This window comes from Diabrotica virgifera, chromosome 7 (genome assembly GCF_917563875.1).
Source record: "Diabrotica virgifera virgifera chromosome 7, PGI_DIABVI_V3a".
Taxonomy (NCBI): Eukaryota; Metazoa; Arthropoda; class Insecta; order Coleoptera; family Chrysomelidae; genus Diabrotica; species Diabrotica virgifera.
Genome location: NC_065449.1, coordinates 48217491 through 48230409, shown reverse-complemented (window position 1 = coordinate 48230409; position 12919 = coordinate 48217491). Strand labels below are relative to the sequence as shown.

At 30.6% G+C, this 12919-nt stretch overlaps 1 protein-coding gene across 2 annotated transcripts in view; it reads right to left on the bottom strand.

The window, feature by feature from the left end:
* Positions 1-12919, bottom strand: part of LOC114327843 (retinaldehyde-binding protein 1-like) — a 230194-nt gene that overhangs the window by 14479 nt on the left and 202796 nt on the right. For both annotated transcript variants that reach the window (XM_050657309.1, XM_050657310.1), the window contains 2 exons: positions 9016-9132; positions 1214-1308 (listed from right to left, as the gene is read on the bottom strand). In XM_050657309.1, the coding sequence (XP_050513266.1) occupies positions 1214-1308; positions 9016-9132 (212 nt within the window). The remainder of the gene's footprint in view (positions 1-1213; positions 1309-9015; positions 9133-12919) is intronic.

Genomic DNA, 12919 nt, shown 5'->3' with positions numbered 1-12919 from the left:
TGATTACTTGTTTTTCATAACTTTGTTATTTTTTATTATCTTGTAAATGGTAGGGAATAAAAATTTGAAATTTTGCAGTTATGTATAACTTTACACACCCTATCAAAATAGTTATCCAAATGATAGTGTTGCCATTTAAGAAAATCAACGATGACGTCATATCTTTAAATTGGGACACCCTGTATACATTATTATTGTATGTCAAAAAGGACAATTTGAAATACTAATGGACAGGTTTGAGCCATTTGAAAAAAAAACGATTAGTATATTTTGAGATATTGAATTTATTCCAAATTACAGACTTACTCTGTATATAGTGGTAACGTTAATGATTAATTTGTAGTATAAAAGGAATATGTATAATTGTTTTTTTCGGTAGTTGTTTTGTTGAGATACTTTAAAAACAGTAGTTGTATCATCACCATCACGTTGTACCACAATAATACTGTTGTGATAAACATCAATCCTTTGTAAGGTATCTTTGTAAAAAAGCTTAAAATACATTAAATCTTGTGAGTGAGAGTTCTTCCTCGTTATCGGTTCTTGCTCCAGCTCAACGTACTTAAGAAGACAAAAGATGGTGCTGGTATACCAAAATAAAAGATCATCAAACTTTGTAGATAAAGAAGGTAACCTTAGCACAAACAATGTCGATAAACTAAAACCATGATAAGAGCATATTAAATATCTATTTAGTTATGAATGGCCAGTAAAAGAAATAAAAAATTGTTTATATGTAAATACCAAATTGTATGATAGGCCCCACAATAACAATAGAAGAATTAGAAAATGCAACAAAGACAAACCAAAAAGGGAAAAGCTACAGGACAACATGAAATAGCAACAAACGTATTTAAAATACTTGCAAATAAAAGAGAACAAAAAATACTCCTTTGCCTTTTAATTGAAGTATACGAAACCAGGAAAATGCCAACAGATTGGCTTAATTCTCTATTTGTGATGCGTCCAAAAATGGGAAATGCTAAAAAGTTATCCGAATAATAATATAATACAACAAACATTCTTACGGGTCACGTTTTAATCTTATGTTTTTCTCGTTTGTCGTCATTGTATTCTAGGATGTTCTAGGATGTTTTTTCTATCAGAAGTTTCGTCCGGGCATGTTTTATACAATACTGTTTTGCTTTTTTTATTTTGGGTTCTTTTATCTAGTCACTTATTAATTTTATATGCTTAGAAAAAAATTACTTACTCTTTTGAACGCTTCATCAATATTAAAAGATGTACTGTATAAAAACCTTAAAAGGTAAATATCGTCTAGATTAGCATTTTCCAGTATTCCCACATCTAAAAATAAAACCAAGATTATTAATTACTTAATGTCCGACTGGTATATTCTTTGACAAATAATGACATGAATTTGAAGTCCGTTAAGTATGATTTAATAACCTAGGACGTTATTTTGAAAAATAACGTCCTAGGGCATTAAATTTAAATAACTAGTTAAATACTGTCAAGTTGACAACACAACAGCTATCGGTATACACTCTTTCTCACACTGCTGCTTACCTATAGCTCTTTTCATTTATATGCACGAGTAATTTGTTTGATCACATGGCAGTTGGAAAATTTCCCCAAAAAAAAACTTGTCTTTTTTAGAATATTTATTTTTAATATTAAAAAATACCATGTCAAAATAACAATTACACCTCCCTGTTCAGAAGGAATGTACATAGATATGCATGTATAGTTTTATATTTCATACTCGTTAATAGTATGTAGAGATTCAGATAAAATCTTCTGAAGTTCAGATGCACCCCCTGAAAATAATCCTGGGGCGCCCATGCAAGTATATTGCAGAGTTAAAATCGCCCTCAAATCGCCTGGCCTGTTTATTTTCTTTACATTTGAATATTTAATTTTACTTTAAAATCATGTCGATTATATTTTTTGTAATATCAATTTTTACCAATTTTTTTTTAATTTGGGGCCGATTTTTGAGAAAAATAACCGCTACCCTTCAGCTAGACCGGTATTTTTGTATTAGGCTATTATGGAAGAGTCACCTGAAAAATTTTCAGGTTGCCTAAGATACCTACTCAAAAATGTCTCACAGCTCTCGGACCATATAGGAGGCAGTAGGACTGAAGTAAAAATTGGAGAAACTAGGGATGGAAAAACAAATAAAAATTATCAGAGACTTTTCGTCATTAATACAAACCGGCACAAAATTAAAGTATAGATGGATCTCTAATATGACTGGAATGACGATAATCAATCCATCAGTATTATGTGCCTCAGAATCCCATAAAAATTAGAAAGAGACCATGTGGAATTATAGATATATACCGGTAAATTTGATAACGTCGTAGGGAAAAAATCGGGACAGCGTGTTGTCATTTATACAGTGCGGTGGAATAAGTGTTGCCCCCCCTGTTAACTTGTTTATTTTAAGAATATAAGCAAAACGCTCGGACAGGTTGATTTTTAAACTAATCATAGTATATCATACCATCAACGTTTCGAACTTTACGCAATCCCTCTTCAGGTGACAGGCATAACTTTGATTTTTTTAAATGGTAAAGTACATCATGTAACACCTCATTTAACAGCTTTTAAAATACTGATTTCAAAAATGTATAACACTTTAATCCTTTTTGAGATCGCAGGCTTAAAATTTCGGTCGAACTCTTTTTAAATGCATTTATTTTTTTCGAATTCTGAGAAAACTAATAAGTAATTTTGAAAAATTTAAACGCAGAATGAAAGATTAGATTATTACCGAGGGCTGACAGTCCCTTAGAATAAAGAAAAAGTTTCTGTTGAATGATATATTTGAAATTAAAAATCAGACTAAATTTTCTCTTTTTTCCACCACTGTGACTTATTAAAATAACATTATAGGAGTTCTCAGGGACTTTGGATCATCGAAAATACTGTAATATTTCATTCTGCGTTTAAATTTTTCAAAAATATTTATTAGTTTTTTCAGGATTCGAAAAAAATTATTGCATTTAGAAATAATTCGACCAAAATTTTGCGCCTACGCTCTCAAACAGGATTAAAGTATTATACATTTTTGAACTCAGTATTTTAAGAGCTTTTAAATGAGGTGTCACATGATGTACTTTCCCATTTAAAAAAATCAAAGTTATGGCTGTAACCTGAAGAGGGATTGCGTAAAGTTCGAAACGTTGATGCCATAATATACTATGGTTAGTTTAAAAATCGACCTGTCCGAGGGTTTTGCTTATATTCTTAAAATAAACAAATTAACAGGGGGGGGCAACACTTATTCCACCGCACTGTATGTTGTGTAGATGCTTTACTGGTAGCTACTTAAAAAATTGCAAGGTGATAAAGAACATCAAAACGAGAAAGCTGGAATATTTGGGCTACATTACTAGAGGTGTAAAATATGAGATATTAAGGCTCATAATGCAGGACAAAACTAATGGAGAAAGATCCATAGGTAGAAGAAGAATTTCCTGGCTGATAAACTTAAATGAGTAGTATAGTTGCAGCTCAGTAGATCTTTTCAGAGCCACCGTCAATAAGATACGGATAGCTGTGATGATAGCCAACCTCCGATAGGAGAAGGAACTACAAGAAGAAGAAGACTCAAAAAAATATTTTGATAGTTATTATACCTCCTTACGCACTTATGAATGAATTGAAGAAAGCCAACATGCCTAAGTTACGGTCCGGCAGGTTGGAAAAGGATTGCCTAATATATTCACCTTTAACCCTCAAACGCTCAAGGGTGGGTAAAAAATGTCCACCTATTGCGTATTACCTTGTAACATATTTATTACGTGTTTAAATTTTTTTTAAATTATTTATTGTTAAAAAGACAGCCCATTATCGAATGTTAATTTGGTTCTACCAATATTTTTGAAAATAAAAGCAGCATCTTGAGTTAAATATGGATGGGCATAAAAAGTACACCCTTGGCAAAACTTGTTACTAAATGTTTCTTTATAATTTCTCGTTGATAGGAAGATAATTCATATAATTATCGATGTATAATTATATAATCTACATAATTATCCGCCAATGAGGAGGCTGAAAGAAAGAATATGGAGAAAATCGACAAATCTGAATTACTGGTATGTTAATTTTGATGTACACTGTAACTTTGTTGTAAGGTTTGTAAATTGTTTATATTAATATTTTAGAAGATGCTGTGTTTATTAAGCATAAGATTCTTAAGTTTAGTCCATTTTCAACAACTCTCAATAAATATATTAGCTATTTTCGAGGTGGGTAAAAAAATGGTGAGAGGGAAATTGATTGGAAAATAAACAAGGAAAATATTATTTCGTTAAAGTGAAAGGACAAAAAAAAAATAAAAATTTCGTATCCCTTCATCATCCGTCAAGGATGGGTGTAGAAATGCACACATGGGATATAGACAATGCAGACATGCAAAAGTCATATTATCAAATAAACCAAAAAAGCAAAATTGGTAGGTATATGCATATTTATATTTTAGCTTTTTTAGATGTAACACCAGTAAATTTATACATTATTTCTTGTAAAATACGTGAAGTATCTATATCTATACTCTCACTTATCGATTTTAGGTTATCTGGGTTACGGGGAGAAATTGAAGTTGAAAATTGTAAAAAAAAAGGAGGGGGAAGTTTGAAGCGTTCTGTTAGTAAATTAAAAAAATACGTTCAACTGGACACCAGATTGACATCTGCTGATCACATGACAATTTATAGCATATCACATGACTGTGAACTTTGAAGTACAAAAATATAGCTGCATGTGACTAGGCGTCAATGACCTGCATGTACTGTAGAACTTTTTCTTTATGTCAAAAAAAATATTTTGCCTTGAACCACAAATAATGTCTTAATGTCTCATACGCCAGTCAATGGGAGAAAGAATAGGATATTACCTCCGAATTCTATCCTACTGCATGGATACTAATGAAATTTTGGGCCTAGTCTCTACTTATCTCCTAATTCAGAGTCTACCCTATGCCGATGTGTGCTTTTATCTTGGGGGTGGTTTCCACCCCTTCTTAGGGGTGGAATATATTTTGGTTAAAATTACCACGGAATTCGATAGATAACCTAATTCTAAGCAAAAACTGTTGTATAATTTTTTTTCAATACTCAATACTTTTTGAGATATTCGTGGTTGAAAATTGGTCATTTTCATTGAAACATAATACCTTTTCTAACGGTTTTTTGCGAATACCTTAAAATCTGTACATCTAACTAAAAAAAACTATATTAAACATTTTTGTAGGCTATAAAAAAAAACAAAGAGACACTTGCATTTAGAAATTTTCTAGTTATAATACAAAAAGCGATATGGTAGGTGGAAATAGTTTGTTTCTTGGTACATTCTCAAATTGGTGTATTCAACTTGAAATAACAGAGAAACGGTCAATTTTAGGTGTATAATACTACTAATACCTTTTGTAGAGCTTTTAAAAAGGCCTTTAAAATGAGCTATATTATATTAAAGGTCTATTACATTAAAACTAAGCGAGATATGCTGCAAACAAAATTGATAACTAATATATTTTAAGAAAAAATGAGAAGTAATTTTAACCCCCATCCACCAAAATGTAAGTGGATCGTTTCCTTCCACAATACCTTTTATTATAGTGTTATTTATATGTTCAAAAATTTGGACGGGTTTAAAATGAATGGTTTTTGAAAGAAAAAAAAAGATCAAATTATAGAGAGCATTTTGAACTTTTCTTAAAAATCTTCCTTTTTCTCCATGTAACTTGAAAACGATAAGAGATACAGTAATGAAAAATAAAAAGGAATTTTTTATCTGAAAAGTCCTACATTTTTGTGTGGTATATTTTTTTTCGTATCTCTTATCTTTTTCGAGTTAAATGGAGGAAACTGGAGGTTACATGGAAGATTTTTAAGATAATTTAAAAATGCGCTCTGTAATTTGATTTTATTTTTTTCAAAAACCATTCATTTTAATCCAGTCCAACTTTTTGAACTTATAAATAACAATATAATAAGAAGTATTGCTGAAGAAAAACGATGCATTTAAATTCTGATGGATGAGGGGTTAAATATACTACTAATTTCTTCTTAAAATACATTAGACATCAATTTTTTGCAGAATATCTCGCTTAGTTTAAATGTACTCGACATTTAGTATTGATCATTTTAAAGGTCTTTTCAAGCACTACAAAACTTATTAGTATCATTATACACCTAAAATCGACAGTTTCGCTGTTATTTCAAGTTGAATACACCGATTTGAGCATGCAGCAAAAAAACAAACTCTTCTTACCTACCACATCCCTCTTTGTATTTTAACTAGAAGATTTATGAAGGAACGAATCTCTTTGTTTTTTATAACCTATAGAAATATTTTAAATAGTTTTCTTGTTAGATGTATAGTTTTTAAGGTATTCGCAAAAATCTGTCCGAGAAGGTGTCATTTTTCAATGAAAATGGCCAATTTTCAACCACGAATTACTCAAAAAGTATTGAGTTTTTAACAAATAATTATGGAACAGTTTTTGCTTAAAATTAGGTTCTCTAGCATCTTCCGTCGCTATTTTAACCAAAACATTTTTCACCCCCGAGAAGGGGTGAGAACCACCCCCAAAATAAAAGCGCACATCGGCATAGGGTAGGCATTGTTTCTTGAGCTATTCCCTACTTACTGTGAAAATATCAAGTAAATCGATGTAGTATGATGGAATTCGGAGCCATATACACTCATTGACTCCCCTATCAGTAGTTTCATGATGAAGCCACCATTTTTTTTTTGTAAAAATAGCAAAAAATACTTTTTGTTTTGTCATGTTAATAATATAAAAATGTTAATAATATAAAAAGTAAGATTGGATTAAAAATGTTTACAAAAAGTTTAAACTTTTATTTTGAATAACTATCGATGTTCCTTTTTGACTGACTTTGACTATTTATTTTTAATAAATGAAGATGAGAAAAAAAAAGGAATACTAAACCAATAGTAAAGGAACAAGTTATAGAACAAGTATCTGCATTTGTATATTTGGGAAATTTAATAACAGAAGATGTGAAAACGGACAAGGCAATAACTAATAAATTGAATAAGGCTACTAACATGTATTCTAACATGTATAACTCGTGACGCATCCCCCTCAGCCAAAATAGGTTTCCTGCAGCCGATTTTGATGATATCATAGTTATATCCAAATGAAGATCAAAAAACGGTAAATTTTCGCTTTTTTCGTCTATTACTAAAAACTGAAGCATTCTAAGCAAATTTGAGAATAAGAATCTCATAAATCACATAAATAACTTCAATATGGCGTTCACTGAATATGTCTATCCTTATTGGTTGCGTAGAAAATTGCAAAATAAGTAATAAATTTTGAGATTTTATAAATGTTCTAACTTGTGTAAAAAATTAAGATAGAACCTTCTTATTACACGGAATGCTGAGACTTCTTGTGCTTAAATTATATTTTTAATTTCAAAGCAATTGTTCAAATAGTTTAAAAAATATTTAATTTCTTTATCCCAATTTCATTTTTTTGCAACAATATGAGTCAGAAAATTATGAGGTTACAGTAATACTTCTGACAGTTTATGAAAGAAGATCATTTATACTATTAATTTAATTTAAAAAAATGACAAAAAGTAATTTTAAAGAGTGTAAAATTATTTTGCAAAAACATGTCGAATTTTTGCTTACTTATTTATATTCTATTAGAATAACTCTTTAACCGTTACCCGTAGAAAAAATATTTTTTCATATTTAGAAAGACTGAATTTTTATACACATTTAAAAAAAACAATTGTCCTAGGATAATAATTACAGACGAAGTTAGCCCCCCCCCCCTTTTTTAATTCACATGTCCTTGCAAACTAATTTTGCAATATTTAGAATTATTTTTGTCATTTTTTTTAATTAAATTAATAGTGCAAATCTTCTTCTTTCATAAACTATCCAAAGTATTATTGTAACTTCATCATTTTCTGACTTACAGGTTTGCAAAAAAAATTAATTTGGGATAAAAAATTAAATAACTTTTAAACTATTTGAACAATTGCTTTGAAAAGGGTAGATATGATTTAAGCACCAGAAGTCTCAGCATTCCTTGTAATAAAAAGGTTAAGTTAATGTTAACATAGATAAGTTATGAATATTTATAAAAACTCAAAATTTATAATTATTTATTTTGCAATTTTCTCAGCAACAAATAAGGATAGACATATTCAGCGAACGCCATGTTGAAGTTTTTATACGACTTATATATAAGTTTTTACTCTCAAATTTGATTAAAATGCTCAACTTTTTGGTAATAGACGAAAAAAGCGAAAATTTACCGTTTTTTGATATTCATTTATTTATAACTATGTATATCCTCAAAATCGGCTGCAGGAATCATATAGGTTATTATTATAGATGTCCATACTACTAAAAAATTTGGTTTCGGCCTGGAGGGGGTTGTGTCACCAACAGGATATTTTTTTCCTTATTGCTCTGAACTAAATACAATTTTTGGAAATCAGAAATAGACAACAAAACTAAACTCAGCACATATATAACAGCACAGTTAATCCGGTAATGATATATTATGGGGCGGAAACATGGATTGTGCAAAAGAAACATAAATCAATGATAAACGCGACCGAGATGAAATACATGAGAAGAATAGCTGGAGTTAGGAAGTTTAAAAGAATTAGAAATGAAGACATAGGTAAGGAGAGAGCTGTAGCAAGAACTGATAATGAGGATGATCGAAAATAGACAAATAGACAAAAGAAGGTACATGAAGCCAAAATGGGAAACAAAAGAAGGAAAGGAAGGCCGAGGAAGACATGGATGGGTCAAAGCCATGATATGGGTAAAAAGAGAGATATGAATATAATAGTTATAAAGAACCTGGCCACCAATAGAAGTGCATGGAAGAAACAGATAAGAGGGAGAGCCTTACATCCAACGCCCTGAAGGGCAATAAGGATTATGAGAAGGAAGTCGAAGACTATTTATTTTATATCGCTTATATGTGATTACTTTATTTAACTTTTATTCTGTTATAAAATAATACTATTCACCTACCTTTTATCTGTTGTATCTGTTTTCTTAGTTTTGAAATGGAGACCAATTTTGTTTCATCCTCGTTCACGGTTTCCTCAGTAGACGTCATTTGCAGTTTCGTAAAAACAGTTACTAAAACTAATAATCGCAAAATGAATTGCTGTAGAAATTACACAAAAAAGCTTTTAGTTTAACTCGACATTAATTTTTATTTAAAAAATGACCACAACGTAAGATAAAACACTCAACTAATTTATCAATACTAATTAAAATTTTAAATAAGATATCAGTTTTAAGGCAGTTTAGCATTTAGCACGTTGTACCAGATATTACAATTTTTCAGTCATCAATGCCGGTACTTTATGGGTCATTGGTAAAATTTAGAAATAAAAAAAAGATAAGTAAAAATAGATTAAAATATATTTGCAAGGAATATACAGGGTGTGACGCGGTAAATTTTGATTAAAAGTAATGGCGAATAGATACCTACAGCTATTTTAAAAAGTCTAAAATTGCGAATCTCTAGTTTTTGGATGGCGAAAGCGCATGATTAAATGTTACATTTGGTCAGTCTTCTTATAAGCATGGGCATTAAATAATTACATTTTTATAAAAAACAACTTATCATTTGCCTCTATATGGCCGTGATAAAATTTATATCAAATGTCAAAAATGCTTAAAAATTATGACAAAAAAATTATGTATGTAATAAAATAACTGCTGACCTACCCAAAACGGACGCACATGACTGGTACTAGAATGCCGTAAGTGAGGAAATCGATTTATCATCTTTGAGAGATAAATAAACGTACTAGTTTTCATTTTTCTAAATAGAAGCGCTCTGGAGATTGAAGAAAAACTAATTCCAGGACGCCATATTTAAAGAGCTCTAGCTCCCTTAACACTAGAAGCACCAGAGCGGTCATTTTGACTGCTTTCTATTTTTCACCCTCTGTATTACTTATTCCTAGTTGTTTTAGAAAGTTGATAATTTAGGACTTTTCCTAGATCTACTTGAGGATTATAATTTCTCTTTTACATGTACTTAGTGTAGTTACTTTTTGAGATGTGTTAATATATACCTAGAAGCACCAGGGCGGTCATTTTGACTGCTTTCTATTTTTGACCCTCTGTATTACTACTTATTTATAGTTATCCTAGAAACTTAAAAATTTAGGACTTTGCTACATCTATTTGAGGATTACAAGTTCTCTTTTGCAGGTAGGTACTTACTGTAATTACTTGTTGAATATGTTGATGTCTAACTAGAAAAAGTGCGGTCCTTATTACGGAGGAGAAGTACCAGATCTGAGCGATGATTAACAGATAAATTTGCACTTGCGTCGGCAATATGGAACTTATTTATAGAGAATTATATACTTTGCTACACCTACAACTGGCTAAAATATATCTATCGACGAACAGCTTTTTCCCACAAAGGCAAGATGTCACTTCACTCAGTACATGGCGTATAAACCCGATAAATTTGGAATCAAATTCTAGCTTACAGCTAATGTATCGTCCAAATATTTATTGCACGGATTTCCTTACCTACGGAAAGGTGAACAACGACCAGACAATCAACTTCTAGGGGAACATGTAATTAGCCGTCTAGTGGGCCCATTTATGAATAAGGGAAGAAATGTCACGATACATAAAAAGTATTACGAAAGAAGACTACCGGCAGTACTGGAACAATAAAGAAAGGATATTCCTCCGTCGATAAAAAACGAAAAGATGGAATTATACAAATCAAAAATCTTCATACACGAAGACTTGAGCTAACCAGGGAAACCAGGTGTACCAGAGAAAAATGATCAAAAATGTTCTAGCGCTGAATTCTCTATACTCAAACAATATTGAAATAGGCATAGACAAAAAGGACAAACCTGAAACCATTACCTACTACAACCATAAAAAATACGGAGTAGACGTTGTAGATCAGATGGCCATACAGTGCTTAACCAAATCAGCGTCAAGAAGATGGCCGAAGATTAAAGCTCGTTAAAAAGCCTTTCAAATGATTTCCGGTAATTTTTTTTGCATTAGATAGACGAAATTATGATGATTATTTCATTTATAGGAGACTCTGACCAATAGAAAGCTACAGAAATCTAAATTAAACTGATAACTTTTTTGATAATTGCCCGTCGTCAAGCATATTACGTCAGATGCCCTTCGTTGCTACGAAAAAATACATTCAGTGACATTAATGACAAATGTTTTGAAAATTATGAAAGTGATGACTTTCAACCGTCAAATACATATTTATAACAACTGTGTGATTAATTGTACTAATTTGTACTTACATAAATAAATTAAAATAAAATTTTGGTTTTGAACAGTTTTATTCATGAAATAATCGCAACAAATTGCACTCGATCTCTAAAATGAATATAGAATTTTAGAGCTCTTGTGCAATTACTACTGATTATTTCATTCATAGGAGACTCTGACCAATAGAAAGCTACAGAAATCTAAATTAAACTGATAACTTTTTTGATAATTGCTTGTCGTCAAGCTTATTACGTCAGATGCTCTTCGTTGCTACGAAAAAATACATTCAGTGACATTAATGACAAATGTTTTAAAAATTATAAAAGTGATGACTTTGTACTAGTTTAATGACTTTAATTGTACTAATTTGTACTTACATAAATAAATTACAATAAAATTTTGGTTTTGAACAGTTTTATTCATGAAATAATCGCAACAAATTGCACTCGATCTCTAAAATTAATATAGAATTTTAGAGCTCTTGTGCAATTACTACTAAAAATAAATTAATCGCTTCCTGCTTTTTTTTAATGTAGCAATTAAACCCTCGTCAATAAAATCGAAATAAAAATGAACAGCTTCCCACTTGAAATTAAATTTAGTTAGGTAGAATTGATACGATCTACGTGATTTGAAATATTTGTAATGCTTAATTTAGAAAAAATACCAAAAATTATATTTTTGCAATTAAAAAAAGTACCTTGTTCTTAAATAAACTTAAAAGCATTTATAATATGAAAAAATGTTTTTAGTATTAATTTTAGGATTTTTTACTGATAATTTTGATTTTTTTTTGTTTTTATATCATGAACATTTTTAGGTTTATTTAAAAAAAATACCCTTTTTTTTCATTTGCCACTTAAGCAAGTATTTTTTTCTAAACTAAGCATTCCAAACAATTCAACTCACATGGATCATATCATTTATACCTAAATAGAGTTAATTTCAAGTGGGAAGCTGTTTATTCTTATTATCATTGTTATGACGAGGGTTTGGTTGTTACATTTCAAAAAAAAGCAGAGAGCGATATCGTTATTTTCGTCATATATCAGTCAGTTGTTATGCAAAAAACTTTTATCGGAACTCATTTGCAAAATTGTTTAATGATCGTTAAAAGATATCTGTTAAGTTTTCCCAAAAAATTGCACCACATTCGAGTTATTTGAGATTGAAAGTTCTCCATTTCGAGGTTCTTCGAAAATAACCATCCGTTAAAGAGCAATAATTCAGTAGTTATTGGGTTTTAATAGATCTTTTCGACGCGAATCTCTTTGTTTTTTATTTAGTCTAAGATCTAGAAGCAGATTTTGTGCGTGATAAGTAATATAGAAAAACTATACGGGGATATGTTGGATTAGTTGTGTACATGACTTTCACCAACGGCCGGAAACCAGAGTGGGGGCCGAGGGTAGTTATAAGGGGTCAAAGTCGCGGATTTTATTATTTTTTTTATGACGCTCATGATCGAGATAGTGCATCAAAATTTGGGAATAAGTAGGTCATGACGTAACTAAGTAAAATCTCCAGGAATGGAACGCTGCGTGACCTACAAAGGGGTGGGGCAGGGGTGAATATAAAAAAATATAAGGGGTTTTTTGCGACGTTCATGATGGAGATAGTGCACCAAAATTTGGAAATAAGTAGACCA